This window comes from Chrysemys picta, chromosome 1, assembly GCF_011386835.1.
Source record: "Chrysemys picta bellii isolate R12L10 chromosome 1, ASM1138683v2, whole genome shotgun sequence".
In the NCBI taxonomy this organism is placed as follows: Eukaryota; Metazoa; Chordata; order Testudines; family Emydidae; genus Chrysemys; species Chrysemys picta.
In genome coordinates, this window is record NC_088791.1 from 113350732 (window position 1) to 113370160 (window position 19429).

Sequence of the window (19429 nt, forward strand, 5' to 3'; positions counted from 1 at the left end):
AAAACTCATTAAAAATTAGAAGGTCAGGAAATTCTAGGTTAATTTGAAGTTCCCATACTTTTAAATGTTTATAGTTGTTTAAACTAGAATTTAAGACTAGTATTTCATGGTCTTTTAATGTTTTGTCCATTCAGTGTTCTAATAAGGTTGCTATCCTAATGTTATTGATATAAGCATATGACTAACTTTAGTTTAACAAGGATATTTTTGTCTAGGATAAAATCTGTGCTACTGACATTTAAGTGCATTCCAGCATTAATACATTATGCAACAATAAATTGGAATTCAAATGTGAGTTCTGACTCAACAGGAGACTGTAAAAGTGTCATTGTGAGGCTTCATTTTGTCTCTCTTGGATTTCTGTATCAAACTGACTCAGTTTACAAGTCAAGACATTTTTTTCAACTGCCAATCCCCCATGAATCTTGGCTTGTGGTCTGAGAATTGAGCTGGGTTACATACTCTTCTTACACATCACCTGTAATAAAAGTTCTGCGAGCTACATTAGGCCCTCAGTTACTCATGTGCAATCCCAGTGCCTTCAAATCATGCCTTTGATGGAATTTGTGAATCTCGGCGCTTTTGATGAGTTTGCATGAGTAACTGCTTGGAATTTAGTACACATTTCTGTTGATGCTGCTCAGGATGGCATATGTTAGCGCTAATGGGAGAAAAATAGTTAAGTTATTTTTGTCACTGAAACAAGGATTTCACTGAGAATAAACTTGGGGACTAGATCTTGTGTTTTTATGATATTTATGAGAAAAGGAGTGCAATGCCTGGATGCTTGCCATATAGATGTGAATAGGCACAATCTCATCTGATTTAAAGAGCAAAATAGTTCTGGCTTGGTTAAAACTTGGGTGAGTGAGGATACCTCTGTTCTAGTTTTCTATTTTTGTTGGTTGTAAGAGACAGCAACAGCAGTGTTTAACAAACTGATACTTCGGGCAGTGACTTTTACATAAAAGGGCTTATTCGAGATTACTGCTCATAGAAAATGCCCATTCACCTTTGGTTCAATAGGTAATCTCACTGCTTTTGGATACAGAAGGTCCTTGGTTCAACTTCTTCCTGGAATGGATTTCTCACAAACAATCTTTCATTTGACATTTTCTCACTTGGCTACCTTCTTCTGTTCTGCACCATCTACACTAGATTTTACAATGTTTGAGGTACTCTTGCCAGAATGGTGTTATGTATTTGCTGTTTATTTTTAATGTAATCTTTCCCATTAATAAAGTGCGTAAGTGGTAAGATGAGCAGTCACAGAGTTGCTATTGCCAGACAATAAAAGTGAGGGCTGAAAACTGATCAGCTGAAACATAAAAAAAGCCTAAGATTTAAAGTCTATACAAGTCTGGAATGTATAACTTCTACAACAACCTTAACTCTGTCCCTGACGTGCAGGCTTTCATTACATGATCACACAGTTTGGGACAAAGACACTCTCCAACAAGTACTACATTGCAACTCAATTTTTCTTAGAATTATAGATGCACATAACTCTAGGGGAAGAGTTCAGGTTATCTTTAGGATTATCATTTCCTATTTTTGTGTGATAAAAACCTAACCTTAATCTTGCTCTAATGCATCCTTGCAATTTTATTCACTCATTTGCCTGAGGAGAATACTTTCTGACAGACGTAAATTAAAAAAATGTATAAGATACCATTGTTTTTTCCTCATCACAGTATGGGGTAACCAGGTAGGTTTTGTGCATGGTCCAGTGCGTTTTCATGACAATTTTCAAAGTTACAACATGTGTTTTTTGTACGATATATAATGCAAATGTTATAATCCTGCGTTCCACAGCAGAAATTAAAAGTTATTTTTAACTCTCTGTCCCTTCTTTCAAAAGGTAAATGATGAATCAGATCATAAATATATGCTGAGCCTCTGGCATTCAGCAAGCTCCCAAGAGGTCTTAGCATATCCTAATGGCTTTATACAGATGCTCTCAGAGAGATAAAAAAAAGTGGTCTTTATTCCCTCCTCTGATTAATAGCACACTTTCCTCCTCTTCAGTACAGAAATAAATCTGACAGGTGTCGCCTACTGGGTTTTTAGTGCGCTGTCAATAAAATTTACTGTTGCTGAAGCTGTTGCCATGACTACTCCGTGGATCATGACTACTCCGTGGATCAAGCTGTGTTCTCCAGCCAGCCTGCTTATCTCATGTAATATTCAGAGTGTAAATTCTTCACTCCACACCTCACTTTACCTTCTCTGGCATTGATCTGCTCCACACTTGTGTGTTTAACCTTTGAGTACTGAGAAACAAGAGGCTGAGTGGGTAAAAGGAGACAGAGCTACCTTTCAAGCTGGTAGCTCTGGGCCACCCAGCTAGGACCTTTTTTCTGTTAAGCAGTGATCAGAGAAAAGAGCTGAATGACTTGACAGAGAGACTCAAATATTCAGGGAGATACCTCTTAAAAATGCATCTATGCGAATTTAGTGCTGGAGAAAGGAGCCAGGCCAAAGGCCTGGAGACTCTCATCCTCCACCGTGCAGGCTCAGAATAGAGTGACAGTGCCAGCTGCCTCCATTATATCTCGCAATATGGTTCAACCCTAATCTGGAGTGACCAGCTACAGAGATTAGAGAGTATTTCACCACGGTGGCTTCAGCTCAAAGGTGGGACACTGTATGAACAGCACCCACTTTAACTGCATGTTCTCTTTAAGGATAATCTGCCCCTCAAGCCTTCTGGGTGCTGGGTTGTCTGAATACAGACCTGCTATTGACACTTTGGTGCCTCATAGTGGAATGAGCACCACACTTTGGAGCAACTGTTTAGCACAGATCCTTCATCTGGCAGGGATAATCTAACTGTGAATGGCCCATACAATCAGGACGAAGAAAATTTAAATGATCTTGAATGCATCTTACATTAAAATCTGCACATGCTCTCCAAAGATTGTGTGGGTATCTTATTTAGTTCTAGATGTGATTCAAGGTGTGGCTATTATTCTACAGAAGTCCAACAATGATTAGGTCCTGGCTGACTACCTTAGAAACAGTTTCCCTCTCTATGCACAATTGTGCTATTTAAGATTATGCGACGGTACTTTCATTAGCCGTCCCTAGAGTGGCTTGAGACTAGTGGGATGTCAGCTTGGAATTTACTTCCCGTATTGATCAGATGCCAAATATTTTGCCCTTTTGTGGGGATTAATCTGATGTTTTAAAATGCTTCGACTGTGACATATACTACAGAAGAGCTACATACGATTATTACTGCATTTGCAGATATGTGCATATTAACTCCGCTTATTGCCCAGGATAGTGATGATGAATCTGTCATAGGAGGAATGTATTTGGTTTGACCTTTGCCAGCAAGTTATGTTTATTGCTGTGAAATCTTGGTCCAGGTGCCCAAGGACGTCAGAGAGATATTTTATAAGTCCAAAAATAATATTTACCTTTTTTTTTTTTTCAGAGAAAGCTTAAATTAAAAAATACAAATGTCAGTCAACATACAAAAAGGGGAGAGTGATAGAATTCTAAATAAAAAATGGGTGCGGAGGAGGGAGGGAGAAAAGTGTGCACAGATCTGGAGGAGATGAAACAGCAGCTGAAGTCTGAGATGTCAAAGAGAACAGTGGGTTCCGTTGACTCCTTTTTCCTTGGAGGTTTCCGATCCAAGTACTGACCAGGTCCAACTATTCTTAATTTATGTGATCTGATGAAGTCATGGCCAATAATAATATAGCTCCAGGCAAGTGAACTTTGGTTAGTACTTTCAGATCTAATAAGTACTATAAAAGCTACAGTTATATTATTATTCGTGTTAATATTAACAATAGCAACATTATTTATTATATCTGAGCAGTGGGCTGGGAGAGGGACAGAGAATATGAACATATCTCAAGTCTAGCACATTAAACTGCAGAGAACATCCAACTAGGTCACTAGACAACACCTCAAATAAATAAATTATATCAAAATAAGATCTTGTTGAGAACTTCCTAAAATAATTAATAAACACCATCATTATTCTAGTAAAGGAAACAGCACATGACACCAGGTATTTACTCATCCTAGTTCAAACCTGTTCAGAGCTTTTAAGATAAGGATGCATCAGGATTACTGAAGACTAGTAAGGCTAGATAGTGTCAAATATCCAGTTGCTGCCTCTTCTATTTGCATCTTATGGGACTCCTGTCATTTGCTCACCCCAGAATGCACCCAGGCCCTGAACCTGCAAAGACTTATGAATGTGCTTAATTTTACATTCTTGAGTAGCCCAGCTGAAGTCAGTTTCACCTGTATAATTGAGGTAGGCAACTAGACACTCAGGGCTACACATGTGTTTCAAGTTAAGCATGCATGTAATTGTATTATAGGATCTGGGTTTTATCCATCTGCTATATCATTACCTGAGTTTACAGTGGCAATTTTAAGAATGTAAGAACTGTTGCACAGCCAAAGAGTTAACAGTTCAGGAGAGTTCTTGCTGCAATGAAAGGGTATGGAGCAGCACCCACAGTAAGTAAGAGAGCCACGCTATCTGGAGGACGCTGAGGCTGCAAAGGTTCCGCTCATCCCTTATCAAACTGAATTGCTGCTGCAGGAATTACTGAGACACATTTGCCCACACTTGTGAGCACTGAGCCCCTAGCACTCTGGTGTACCGTTTTGCAGCTGAAGAAATGACCATACATGCATGTGGTGTATCCTGTTTTACTCTATCCATAGCTATTACTTCAAGCCAAGCTCTCTCAGACACAAAGGCACTCAATCATGGTTAAGTATCTGTCCAACTTGAAGTTTTAAACCAAAAATGGTTTTCAGTTATCAGAGCGCAAAACAGGCAGAAAAAACTTTTTGAAAAAACACTCCCCTCTGACCCCATGTTCTGTTCACCCAAATGACTCAGCTGTTTATAGATGAAATTTTCCAAAAAGTAAATTCCTTTCTGAGCCAAGACTGAGCATGAGAAATTTCAGTACAAGAAATAACTTTTTCAAAACACTATTAAGTGACTCGAAATAGGGGTTTAGAACAGAAACTCTAGTATAAAATACCTCTCTGAAGTGCGGATGAGGCTATCAGGTCTCCAGAAAGGGGAGCCTCAGTAAAGTGTATGGGAAAGGGTATATGAGAGCAAGTAGACACAAGCCTGCTGGGGTGAATACAGGGACACATGTACAATGTGTGCTAACCTGCTGGGCACATCCTCTTCTGTTCTTTTGTCTAGTACACTGCTCAGGTTATGCTCTGCCAGGGTCTCCTCGGGAACCTCTTCCAGTTCCTCTTCCTGCTGCAGTGACAGCCGGTAATTCTCCAGCTCAATGCGCTCAGGCGTGCCACGCAGCCTCTTGGCCAGGCTGGGCTCCTCCAATCCATTGACATTAGGACCTAAAGAACAAGCCAGTAAACAAACAATGAATCTGATGAACTGGGTTTGAATATTTGCAAACAAATTCAGAGCAAGGAGCAGTGGGGTGAGAAGGGCCAAAGGGGAATAAAGTGAGAGAGAACCTGATGCCATTACCATATTAGCCCCTATGGGTTGAATTGGAGAAGGAGCAATACTCCAAAGTGGGCCCTGGTTAATGCTTTTGGCCAAAGGATGCTAACAAAAAATTACATGTCTTGGTTGAGAGAGGAACAAGAATAATGTAGCTGCAAAGGCCAGAGCTGTGTCAGACCAGGCACAGGGACCCCTATTCAAGAAGGGACAGGGAAGCCATTGCCATGGGGACTGAAGCGTGCACCATTATATAAGGAGTGTCTCAAATGTGGGAGACAAAGGGACACTCCTGCCGGAGGAAGCTCCCTGGTGCAAGGCCATCAGGTTCAAGCCTCAGATGCGTTTTTCTCTGGACTTGACCTGATTTCCTGTCAGTATGTGACAAAACTGGGACTGCAGAAGAAACCTGGATGAACAATTTGTGGGACTGTGGGAGTTGGGGAGGTTGCTGGATAAGAGGTTCACTGCTTCCCCCTAACCCCAGCAAACCGCAAGGATTGTGCATGGGGCAAAACTGTCCATCTCAAAGACAGCAGCTCCAAGGGCTATTTTAAAAGCAGCGCTCAGTGGAAGAACCTACACCTCTGAACCTCGACCAGGTGGGTGAAAACGGGAAAGGTGTGTATGGAAAGACAAGAGACTGGGAATCACAGTCCCAACAATGACAGTTCTGGTATCATAATACTGATTCTGATGCCCGTTATTGCAGCCATTAGGAACCCCACTAGCAATGTCATCAAGTGCTTATATCATTAAGCACCAAAGAAAGGCATCAGAGGAGCTGAGAAAATTCCAAACTTAGTGCCACAGGTTAAACACAGCTGCAGCTCAGCACATCTCCATCTATTTCCTATTGCTCTCCACAGTAAAAAAAAAACTCTGCTGATCGAGATCTAACACTTGTGGGGCTGAATTCCAAAAGTGCCACGTGCTCAGAGCTCCAGTTGAAGCCAATGGGATCTGTGTGTGCTTAGCACCTCTGGAAATCAGGCCTGGGTGGATTAGTGCCTGTTAAACTGCTTCATCAAGCAGAATTGCAGGCAAGTGATATACAAAAGCTTCAACAACAATTCTAGCCCTGACCCACCTGCCAACGAACCTCAGTTTGGACCTATAGCATCCTCTGTTGTAAAATTCTTGGGGTTTCCCCCCAGGAATCATGCTACATTTGCTGCTGCTTTTGTAATGTGGACAAATGTCCACAAGAAACTAGGTTGGGTCTACCATGTTCTCACAGGACCCAAACCACACAGGCCTCCACAGGCAAAAGATCAGAGCATTAACCTACATTTCCAAGGATATTTTGTTCTCTACAATTTGCTGCGGCAACAATAGTCTTATGTTGTGTCAGTATTTTTAAAAGATTAATAAAACTGAATAGCACACTCAACTAGGATTCACGCTTCATTTCACTCTCTCTGGGATGCCTAGATGGTGATACCACTTCGGCCGGAACTATTTTTGTAATCAGTGTTACATTCTCCAACGCTGAGTTCACATCATTAGGGGATCTGACCTGGAATGCTGATCTGCCAATCCCGGCTGACGTGAAAGAGAAATGGATTATGGGTAATGGAAGAGTACCAAGGTGATAGAGAGCAAATAAAGGGTATAGTAAATCCTCATAAAGAGAGAGATTATCTTCTCTATTAGACCCTTTCACATATTGCAGTGTATTCCAGTTAGGCCCAGCTTCCCCCAACGCACACAGCTGTCACAGGCTGTTTCTGGCTTGCCCTCTCGTTCTAGCCCACTCTGGGTATCCAGCAATGTATCCATGAAGTTTATAGATTGAAAAAAGGATGAAAGGAAGAAGGGTGAGAAGTCCTTCTCTTGGGGATTTATTTCACTCTTTCTTCTTGAGACTTTTCATGTTTTGTCAGCTTCCTCAGAAGAAAGCAAAAAAGCAGCAGAGACTCATTGCTAGAGTTGGATTAACGGACTATGGACAGGATGGCTTTTTTCATTGCAGGGGTGGACAGAAATAAATTTAGTAGGAGTTATAAATTGGGGGGGGGAGAGGAACCAAACTGACATTTATACACACTAGTGAAACTCACACTAGCCACCTCTCCAACACGTGTGCAGGATAGGAGTTAGGCTTGTCCCTCCCACCCCATGATCACATCAAGGATGGTATAGGAAGAATTAAACCAATCCTGCAGCAATACATAGGGACAGACGAGGTGATTCAGTGGCAGTGTCTCCAGAACAAGGCTCATATTGGAAGGATAAAAGCTCTTTTGAACTGTAAGACAAAGGAATGTGGTTATGCCGAGATAGTTTACGTGCCTGGCAGGTGTTGTGTGCTGGGAAGTTTCAGGGAGGAAGGGAGAACATTCCCAGACACACTGCCAATGTAAGACTGATTTTGTTCTTTTTAGTTGTGCAATTCAGGAGCATCATTGGCCAGATTCCTCCATTTTCTTTTTCTTTAAAAAAACATGCAGTTTGATATTGGAGAACATGACCCAATAAGCTTGACTTATTGCAAGCCTCAGCCAGGGACTTCTGTTCTAGATGGGCACACTTTGCACAGAAGATTTGTTTACTGAGCTTCTAAAAGGCGCTGTCAGTCTTCATTGTTTGGGCATAAGACACTGTCAAGCTCACCACCAAGCACAAATGGAACAGATGCCAACCGATTCCAGGCTGTTTGCCTCATTATGTAGTTATAACCAGAAGGGTAATGGTTACAGCTCACAGCTCTCACAGTACTGCTATTAACACAAACAGCTTGGCTTACACTGGCTCTCTTCCAAAAGCCTAAGTGGAGCTAGAATGGTGAAAGGTGGCCATCAGCTCACATCAATTGGATTCACAAGGGGCTGCATTACTGAGCAAAGTAGGGAGAAGAACATTTCAATCTGCCTTGGACACTTGCTTCTTGGTGAGGCTCATGATGTCAAACTGTTGTTCAAAACATCTGCTCACACCCCTGAACAACACTATCTATAGTCTTGCCATCAGGAGGTACTTGCAGAGAACACTGGTTAATCCCATCTACCATTTTACCTTGTGCCTTTAGTTTTAAAGACACAAGCACACCTGCCTCATGTAGCAGAGCTGCAAAAAGTCAAGCCTGGAAGCTGCTTGCAAACACAGAAAGGGGCTAACGTGAGTGCGTATGATGAAACATGAAAAAACTATGTCATTCGTCAAACATCAGGAGTCACCTGAGAGCCAAAAGCAGCTCATCCCACAAACAAAGAATCAGCTCAAATAGCCACAAACAACGTCTTAAATAGGAAAATGTTATAGTTCTGCATTTTGGAAGGGCCGCTGGCTATGAACAACCCATAGATCATCTCAAGGGAACTGTTTTTCCTAACAGGGTAGCCTGCTTAGCTGTGGTGTGAAAGCTGCCAGAGGCCCCTATTTATCTCAGTCCTGATGCAGCCTGCCTCTTGTAAAGGAACACAAGGCCAGAGATAACATTCCTGTGCTGAAGTGCCCCTGGCCCTGCTCCCCTGCATGATATATTTCCTCTCCATCCCCATTTTAGAAACAAAGGTGGTTACAACTAGGGCTTGAGAAGCTCCTCTAAAAGCTTTCCCCTCCTGAGAGACAATTCAGTCCCTCCCCATTCTCCACCACCTTCCTCCTCCACCTAGTAAAAACCAAACCACATAAATTATTTAGTCCCACAAGCTTGCTAAAGCATTGCCAGGGTAACCCCTCAGACAGTACCTGCTGAGGGGTGAAGAGACAGGTGACAGAGAAAAACAACTCCTTTCCAAAGCAGAACGACCCTCCTCTTGCCTACCTCTTTTCCCCATTACACCAATCCAGTATTAGAGTGGGGCCTTCTTTTTCATGAATCATGTAATGCCGCCATTTCCCCTCCTTCCCTATGTCTGTCTTGTCTGTTTAGATTGTAAGCTCTTTGGGGCAGAGGCTGTCTTCCACTCGATCTGTGCAGTGCTTGGCACCATGGGGTGCCTAATCTCAGTTGGGCCTCTACGAGCTACTGTAATACAAATAAGGGAGCCTGCTGTGATGCACATGCCCAAAGGGGAAAAAACAGTTACTTCCCTGCATACTGTAACTTTTGTTCTTCGGGGTGCCGGTACAGACGTGTAGTCCACTCAAGTGCGGGTTTGCCCAGTGCACCAAAGCCAGAGAACTTTGTTTAGCAGTACCTGAGAGGTGAAGGTTGCACCCTTCAGCCCCACTGCCCTTCCCATGACTATATAATGATGGTGCCACTCCAACCCAGTTCCTTCGCACCAAAATTCAAGGCTAATGACTCCGATGCAGAGGGGACACAGGGCAGGTTGTGGAATACATGTCTGAATCCACATCTTAAAGAACCAATTACAGAATAGGTAAGTCACTCAGGTGACTCACAAGCAGTAACTGAAGAAGGTGTGGCTCAGAGTCTACTTAAAGGTGAGTTGCAGAGCTGCCTTCTCAAAGTTTGCAGTCATAATAGCATAATGTTTGGTAAAAGTATGCATTGGAAAACAGGCAGCTGCTCTGCAAAAGTCTAATATAGAAACATCACTGAGGCATGCAACCAAAGCCACTTGGATCCTTGTTGTATAAGCCACCAGTTTTTATGAAGGTGTAGACTGAACTACTCCATATGCCGTTGTCATGGTAGTAATCCACGTGGAGATCATCTGCATGGAAACCACTTGACCCTTCATCTGATCTGCATATGAGGCAAAGTTGAGGTGAATAATGAAATGGTTTAGTCCTCTCCAAGTAGACCACCACACAGCATCTCACATCCAATGAAGGTGCTGTTCCTCCGTATTCAAATGTGGTTTAGGAAAGAGTACAGGTAAGTATATAGTTTGGTTAAGGTTATACCACTTTAGACAAAAATTTTGTATGTGGCCTTAGGTCGACTTTATCCTTGAAAAATTACATATATGGAGGTCCTGCCATGAGAGCCTGCAACTCACCCACCCTCCTTCTAGAAGTTACCAGGCGCTCAAACGGAGGACCCACGAGGGCAGCCAGCACCATATGAAGGTCCCACAATGGTGCTGTTTCTATAACAAAGGGAAGACACAGAGAACTCCTTTTAAAAATCTAATCACCAGGGAGTCAGAAAAAATTGACTTCTATTGAATTGGTGGATGGAACTCAGATATTGCCACTAAGTGGACTCTCAAAGACCTAAGAGACAGACCTGAGGACTTCAGATATAACAGATAATCCAAAATGTCCTGAATAGTCTGGGAGCATAATGTAGTAAAATCTTATTCTAGGGCCAGGTTAGTGATAGAAAGGAAAGGGTGGTGTCATTTGATCTGTTGAAATCTACAGAATCATAATTTCGAAGGTGTCACCTTTTGTAGTGTGGCAAGGGGGACTTGCTCCTCCCCGCCCCTACCTCCAGGTCCTCTGCCTGGAGGATATTTTGATAATACAATGTTGTCAGAAATGGGTTGAGTTGGGTATTATTCGAAAGCCCTTTTTCCCACAATGGTACCAAACATGACAAACCTAGGACAATTACGTAAATATATATTAAAGAAAATATTTAAAAATCAAGGTTTTTTTAAATTATACTTTAACACAGGGATACATTGTTTACATTAAAAAAAAAAAAGACGTTGATCTTTGGTAATCCTAGAGAAGTTATCCTTGACATGTAGGACTGAAAAAAATTTCTTTCAAATTCATCATCAGTGTTGTGTCCGTGTAGCACAACACTGCTAGACACATTGTCACACTGATCCTTGTCTGTGCCGCAGTCACACATTTCCATACAATGCAGGCTGCTAGCCAAACATTTGAAGGGTGGTGAGCATCTGGTCTTTGCACATGATTAGCCGAAGGATTGATTTGGGAGCACACAGTATTTCAGTATTTCACACATAACTGGAATGATCAGTCCATCCTCCAAGACCCATCCATGTCTGGTAGAGGAAGGTAATTTTGGATGCACTCGATCATCCCATTGCTTGATAATTTGCCGTCTTGATAGCAGGTATAAATGCACTGCCCATGTTGGTGGCAATTTTTCTCTGTAGTTCTGCTTCTTGGAAAACATCTACCAATGTAGCTCGTAATGCTGATCTTCAAGTGGTAAACTTGGCATGTAAACACCTCTAGTGCATTTATGACCCCATCAGTGACTGTATCAGCCATTCCAAGCATCTTCAGAATGACAAATCAGTCTTCAGAAGTAAGATCATTTGTTTTTTCAAGTCAATCTTCCAGCAGTGTCACATCCTGAAAGGGCACAGAAACCTGGCTGTGTGGCGGCTTTTAATGGTCTGAGTAACAGGAACACATCTCTGGGGGACATACAGCAATTCTGTTCCATAGAAGAAGGCACAAAATCAGAATCTTGAGGAAGTCTTCAGTAGCATCTCACAGAAAGCACTAGAATACCTGTGTCTTGTGCAAAAATACAGAGTTTAGTAGAACCTGTCTCTGTAGCATTGATGGCAGGCAAGATCATTTTAGTGTCACCCTCCTCATGAGAGTTATGAAGAAACTCCAATGAATGGTGTGAGGCAGCAGCTTCATTACACCATGAGATAACATTCTTTGAGCAATTCTTTGCAGGCTAAAGTGTTCTTTCTACATTGTATGTGGTTAATTCATCCTTTGTGCAAGTATGAGAGAGTAGTTTCTTCATTGTGACATTGAAGATGCTCGTGGAGTCCATGATTTTTGTACTGCGCACGTGCAATACCATGGAGTCTCTTCTTTCTGGTAATATTTTTAATTGATCCCTCTGTGTACATGTCAAACCCAAGGTGGACTTGGTCATACATCCAGTATTTTCTTTATAGCCTATAATGAAGTGTTCTGCCCTCTCAGCAGGTGTTAACAGTTTCTGGTTTGTTAAGAGCTTGTACCTCAGCCACACCATCTATGATTGCTATGCTGAAATGCCTCTGCTGGCATAAGGTACCGGTTACGTTGTCAACAGGTGCTGGCTTAAGAAGCGTTAGTTTGCTTTTCGCCTGGCACATATGCATTGTTCCATAACATTCTAACATCAATCGTGGTACCACAGAGAACTCGTACTTTCCCCAAAGAGTCACGTAGATCAACATCATGATGAAATATGGACACGATCAGGAGACAAGCAAACAATGACTTATCTGTGGTTAACTCTGTAGTAGTCTCTGCCGCCTTCACTGTGATTTTCGTCTTTGCATTTGAGCACAGCTTTAGTCTGCTCTTCATGACTGAAGCCAATAGACTGATGGAGCCTTGAATTATTCTTTGGGTTTTGAAGGCTTCATAGCAGCTGCAAGCAGAGTCTTCATATTACTGTTGACATCAGTGTTTTCTTCTACTTTTGATAGCGCCATGTCTTTTGCATCTTTTAAGGATATGCGCTGTGATTCATTTCTATGGATGGAATTGCTAAACACTATGTTCATATCCCACAGTTCATCTTCAATAAGTGCTTTAAGAGCCTTTCTGCTAAGCAACTGTTCCTCTTCAATCCCAGTCAAAGCACCTATTTCTCTGTACTTAGCCTCTATATCAGCCATCACCACCTCTTTCCCATCCACAAAAAGCGAAAGGTAACCTCTGGAATCTGTTGGACCTAAGAGCTATGCTGGAATTCTGTAATCATGAAGCCTTTTCACTATTACAGCTGATGTCATAAATATGGATGATGCATCCGCTATGTCTAGAGCTGACTGAAAAGTTGTCCTGGCCACCAAGTGGCCTTTTGCAATGGACACCTTAACTCTTCCCTGGAGGATTCTGGCAACTTATCTGTAAACTTGGACAAAGCATCCCAATTTACAAAATCACATTTAGATAATTGGTCCTTCTGCTTCTCAACATGCATCTGTAATGAAGAGGTTGAGTAAACGTTTTCTTTAGGTGTGGATTTATATCTTCCCTGCTGTAGCCTCATTTGCCACTATCAGGACAAGGGAATTAGAAGCTGGATGTGAGAAAAAACACTTAAAACCTTGCATGGGACCATAATATTAGTACTCTTTGCTGTGGGCATTAAGGACGCTGGGGTATTTCAGAGACTTGGCAGGCTCTAATATTGCTTCATTTATAGGGAGAGCCACTCTTCCTGGAGCTGGGGACTGAAAAGCATCCACTAACTTACAAGTGTTCTCCTGAACAAACTCAGCTTGAATACCCAAGGTGAAAGCTATTCATCTCAGTAGATTTTGATAGGATTTAAAATCCTCAGGCACCGGAGATGAAATATCTGGCACCCTAGCATCATCTAGTGATAAGAAAGAAGAGGGGAGTGGAACCAATGAGATCTCCCGTGGCAATACGTGTGACTGTATCAGGGGTTCAGTCCCCTCGGTCTGTGGCTGCAGCACAGGTAGCTCAGGAGGTGAGGCTACTGGGGGAACTGCCAACCTTGCTCTGGACTGAGCTGAAGATTGGGATCTCGCCAAACAAGGTATCTCCCAGGGATTCCAAGGAGGCCACTGTGGACAGGAGTATGACACTGGTGGCCACTAGGAGCTAGGCCAGGAGCCTTTACCTCTACTCCAGGAGCAGTACCAATCCTGATGATCCCAGGAGGTCTCAACGACTTTTGAGAGAGGTACCGTGAAGGCGAAGGTGAGGGTGAAGTCTCCAAACTCAATCCTGAAGACTCTTCCAAGTAGCCTGATGGTAATGGAGCCGCTGATCCAGGCAGAGCTAGTAAACACTCTGAATCATCTTAAACCCAATACGCCAGTCTCATTGGTACTGATGACAGTACAATAGTTGGCACTTTTAGTACTGATAGAGACATTGCGTCCACACTTGGTACCGCAGCAGATATCGGTACCCAAGTCAAAGCTGATACTGGACATGCAGATGTAGACTGTACCATAATAGTTGTCAGTACTGAAGATAGTATCTGCGCCGGCAAATCCCGGTACTGAGCAGGAAGCAGACTGCAACCCAGCTCCCTAGGTATGAGGTGGTGCGGATGATGGTGCCAACAACAACAGTAAATCCACAAACAGTCCAGGCAGTGTTGATGACACCGAAGAGAAAGCCGCCACAGTTAGACGTTCCTGGATAAGTGGAAAGTCAGGAACTGAAAGGCACAGCAAGTCTGCTGATGCCTGATACACAGCAGGTGTGGAAAACGTTGGTGCTGACACCATTGTCATCGGTATTGGACTCAACGGGACGCTCCATGAACGGTAATGAAGTCAATAGTATGGTGTCTAACTGCTCATGAGTTTATATATAGCCACCTGCGCCCTCTATATATAGCCACCTGCGCCCTCTTCTTGAGCAACTTGCAGATGGACACACCGTTCCTTGATGTGCCAGAGAGCAGGTCGACCGCCCAACTCTACCTTGCATACTCGAAGATTCAGGGTGCTGATCTGCACTCCTCTTAGAAAGGGGGGAAAGAATCTCTCTGCGCCTCTGGAGCAGCCCCATTCCATTTTGTGAATTTTTTCTTAGAAGACCAGAGGAAACTGAACAATCGCTCTTCCTTCTGGATGAGGGATCAAAATCCAGCTGTGGAGCCCCAGCACATCTTGCCTTAGATGCTTTCGGGGGGCGGGGGAGGGAGGCAGGAGGGGCTGACAATCTATGACGGTCCCTGGTGTGGAACCAGGTGGTGCTGCTTCAAGTGCAAGTCTCTAGCCACCTGCGCCCTCTTGTTGAGCAACTTGCAGATGGACGCACCGTTCCTTGATGTGCCCTTCCCCAAGACAGAACAGACATCAAGTGTGGGGGCAACTAGTAGGGACAGTTATCCCACATGACAGACAATGCTTAAAACCAGTGAAGGCATCATCAAGCTAAAAACTCTATTAACTACAATAAACCAAACTAAATCTGAAGGTATTACTAAAACTAACTATTTACTATTTACAGAACCCCCCCGACCATGAAACACTGTGATAGAGAAAACGTTAGGCGAGACACCACACTGAACACTCCAACTCAAGCTGCAGTCGCTGAGAAGGAACTGAAGGGAGTCAGGGCAGCAGCACACATACAGCCATACGAGGGGCTACAGGGCAGAAGGGCGCAAGTGCCTTCTTGACAGGTACCGCTAAGCAAAGCTCTCCTACATTGGTGAGCTGGGTGTGCAGACACTTGAGTGAAATGCACAACTGCAGCCACTCAAAGAAGAATTAATATTGTTGCTATGGAAATCATTCTGAATTGCTTGATTTTTCTGCAATTAAAAATCTGAAACTTAATTGTACCTGGGGTTTTTGCAAATAATTATAATAATTATAATAATAATAATAATTTTGCAAACTTCAGTGTGGAAGCGTGAAGTTAAAGGTAAATCAACAAATCAAATATCACGCAATAATGAAACAAAAGAATATGAAAAGGTAACATACCACAGAGAAGGAATCTGTGACCTTCTCTTTAGAGATTAAATGTAATAAGTGCACATATTAGGGTTTTGTTATTAAACCTGTGGATTAGAAAAACTTTATATATGCTTGAGAAGGCAGTATTATAATAAACCTCCATTTTCAGGAGTTTGTAGTATAAAAATGTTACCTTTTGGGGTAAAGGGTCTCATGCTTGTTCCCAGTCCAGCAGCCTTTGTTTGGTTGGTTTTGGGTGGGTGTGTGGGAGGAGGGAAGATCTGATAAAATCCTATTTGGCTCCCTTTATGTATCTCAATGTCTCAATGTATTTATACTTTGCAAATTTTTTTAAATGCTTACATCTTCAGATGATTTTTAAACACAACTTTGCAGTTCAACAAGACTTTTTATCCAAGCGCCTCAAACCTCTTTAAAAATGTTAATGAATTAGGACACAGCTTGTTTGGAGGGAGAGAAGGAGGAGGAACTGTACTGGTATTGTACAACACATTCAGGCACAGCGGCAAGTCAGTCTCACAACAAATTTGTGCCAATGCCAGAAAAAGAACCCAGAATTCCTGACTCCCAGTCCCTTGCTCTAACCACTAGGCTTAGCCGTCAGTGAGGACAAGGGCCCTTGAAGGGGTTAAAGATCTCTGGTGTAGGTATAGCCTGATTTTAAGCATCTGATAGTCAAGTACAATGTGCATGTGCATTCTGGGACCAATTCTGCCAGGTGCTGAATACCCTCAACTCCCACTGACTTCAATGAGAGCCAAGGGTGAGCAGCATCTTGACATCTTGTGCAGATTTTACTTCTTGTGTGGCATAAATTAAAAATGGAGCTCTCACTACCTAAGCACGTACCTGGAGACTGCACATATTGAAACAGTAAATTGATTAAGACAAGCCAGCTGGCGAAGCCTGACTGATCTGTCTTGACAGCCCTAGCCAACAATCACTCCCTTAATCCTCCCAACTATACTTAAGACATAGTGATCATAAAAATTTCAGATGCGCTGGGGTTTACATCCCCATGTGCACTGCATTCTACAGCGCATACACAATTTTAAGTTGGCCATCCTTGACTGAATAGAATGGGGGCCTGCAGGATGGTGCTAAACTGCTGCCTTCCCTTAGCCCCCATCTTACAGGTGGAGGAACAAGAACAAGGCTTTAAAGGGAATGGGTGGAGAGTTAAGTCATATCTCCTCCTAAACCCCTTTAAGAAACCACTGAAAGGAGCCTTGCAGGGGTACTGATTTCTTGTGGGCCCTTCCTTCGCAGAGCTCAAGCCACTCATTTCAAAACAGTACATGTTCTGTAGGGTCCTCTGCACTTTAAGATGCACAGCTTAGATGCAAAGTGACTATTGCTCAAATAAAGGTACTGGTGCATTTATCTGAATGGGAATGTATAATAGTCACTTTGTCATCATAATCCATCCCTCCAAATTCCCTTTTCCTTTGCTTTCTCTTCACTCCCCCAGATATTCTCATGTTTACAGTATGGCCGAGTTACCGTAGGTACCTGAGGGAGCCATAAAACCTTGAATTCCCTGGCTTGTGCATTTAAAGCCTCATCTGTAATGCTGCATAAACATAAGTTCCATTAAAAACAAAAGCTTTGAATGCAAAGGGGACAATGACAAGGAGCACAAATTACCAGAAATGTTGAAAATTGACACATCAAGCGTATCCACATACAAAGCTCAAAGTGAACTCAAGCTTGAGAGCTGGGCTCCTCAATGACAGCATCTGAAGGTCTTCAGTTGAACGTGAAATACTCAGCACTTTACGCACACCACTTCTGAACAAGAGGAACAAGATAGTGGATTGTCCTGCACTTGAAGTTTCTTAAAAGACTGGATGTCATTCTAGAATATATGCTCTACTCAACTAGAAGTTATGGTGTTTGATGCAGGAATTACTTTGTGAAATTCATTTGGCTTGGTCTTATGCAGGAGGTCAGACTAGATGATCACAACGATCCTTTCTGGCCTCAAAAGAACATGAAAATAAAAGGCAACAGCACAGAAAGACAAACACTGAGCAGCCATACAGGTGAGAGTGCTTCCCATCCAGCACGCAAAAGGCCAATGGCTCAGACCCCTGCCACTGGTGTACCACATTTCACTGCTTCTACACCTGAGCAGCCCTTGTCTGAGCAGCCATTCCAGGTGGCTCAGGGAATAACATATATTGGGGACCAAGCAGCTTGGTGTAGGGAGGGGAGGCTGCATGAAAGGCTCTCTTATTAAGAGGTCCACAGCATGGAGGTGCTGGAGAACAAGCACTAACAACTAATGTTTAAGAGGTTTTACAGAAAGAACCTTCCTTGCCTCAACAGCACACAGCCCAATCTGAACCTCAGGAAATCAACTTGGTGAAAAAATTCTAACTAACTATTTGGCCATCCCCCCAGCTAATGCAATGCAATGCAGAATCAGCCTTTGCTCACTCAACCATCAAAGCGCCCTGTGTAATTTGTATGGAAATAAACCTGTGGAAAGGGCAAAAGTTTCAAGGAATTGCAGGAAGAGATTCTCCAAATCCAATCACAGAATAAGCCCTGCTCCACACACTTAATACACCTCTGGCAGAATTAAGTCCTTGGCATGTCATTGCCATCAGCAATAGAGGTGGATCCCATTCACTCCAGATTCATAGAAATGAATTATGGTCCTTGGCAAACTCAATAATACTTTGTATATTTACTTTAGAAGTGTTATAATGCTCCCTGTCCGCCCCGAGTAATTAGGTTATGAGAGACAGGCAGAACAAACAGAGCCAGCAGAGCTGACAGAAAGTTGCTTTCTAGGAAATCAGCAGAGAGAAGCCTAAAAAACAGCTGCTGCTATGAAGAGTACCCTTCCTCGCTTGGTTAGTGGATGCCTTCAGAACGTATTTCTGAAGTGAATATAATTCACCAGTTTTATCTGAAGGTCAGTGACAAAAGGCCAGTTCGCGGTCACAAAAAGATGCCAACCCAGTTAAAAGGAAGAGTGTATAAAACTAATTCAGCCCATCTTAATGTACAGAACAGAGACTTGGCCGGCCACAAGAAAGGAAATCAGTACCTCCATCACGGAAATGAAGACACTGAGATAGTCAAATGGCTGGACCCTTTGTGAGAGGAAACAAAATGAGGTTCTGAGGGGCCTAATGTGGATTACTCCAACTGAGGACAAGTTGGGGGAGGCCAGGCTATATTGGTATTGGCATAGTCCAGGGATAGGCAACCTGCGGCACGCGAGCTGATTTTCAGTGGCACTCACACTGCCCAGGTCCTGGCCACCAGTCTGGGGGCTCTACATTTTAATTTAATTTTAAACGAAGCTTCTTAAACATTTTAAAAACCTTATTTACTTTACATACAACAATAGTTTAGTTATATATTACAGACTTGTAGAAACTTCTAAAAACATTCAAATGTATTACTGGCACGCAAAACCTTAAATTAGAGTGAATAAATGAAGACTCGGCAACCACTTCTGAAAGGTTGCCGACCCCTGGCATAGTCAGTAGAAACGTAAGAACTATATCAGTACGATGGCTCTTGCAATGACTGTGGATGGAAGATGACCAAAGGAGAGACCTAAGACTCGATACATGATTGGATACCAGTGGACCTCAAAAGAAGCCAATCAGCATGACGGCTTGGCGTATGATCATGAATTTTGGTAGAAGGC

General features: G+C 42.8%; 1 protein-coding gene across 44 annotated transcripts in view; it reads right to left on the reverse strand.

Moving 5' to 3' along the window:
- MICAL3 (microtubule associated monooxygenase, calponin and LIM domain containing 3) overlaps window positions 1-19429 on the reverse strand; it is a 261805-nt gene that overhangs the window by 64770 nt on the left and 177606 nt on the right. For 43 of the 44 annotated variants that reach the window (XM_042849363.2, XM_065583151.1, XM_065583008.1 and 40 more), the window contains one exon: window positions 5169-5364. In XM_042849363.2, the coding sequence (XP_042705297.2) occupies window positions 5169-5364 (196 nt within the window). Of the gene's footprint in view, window positions 1-5168; window positions 5365-6870; window positions 7022-19429 lie in introns of all 44 variants that reach the window. The other variant, XR_010598278.1, reaches the window with a different exon arrangement.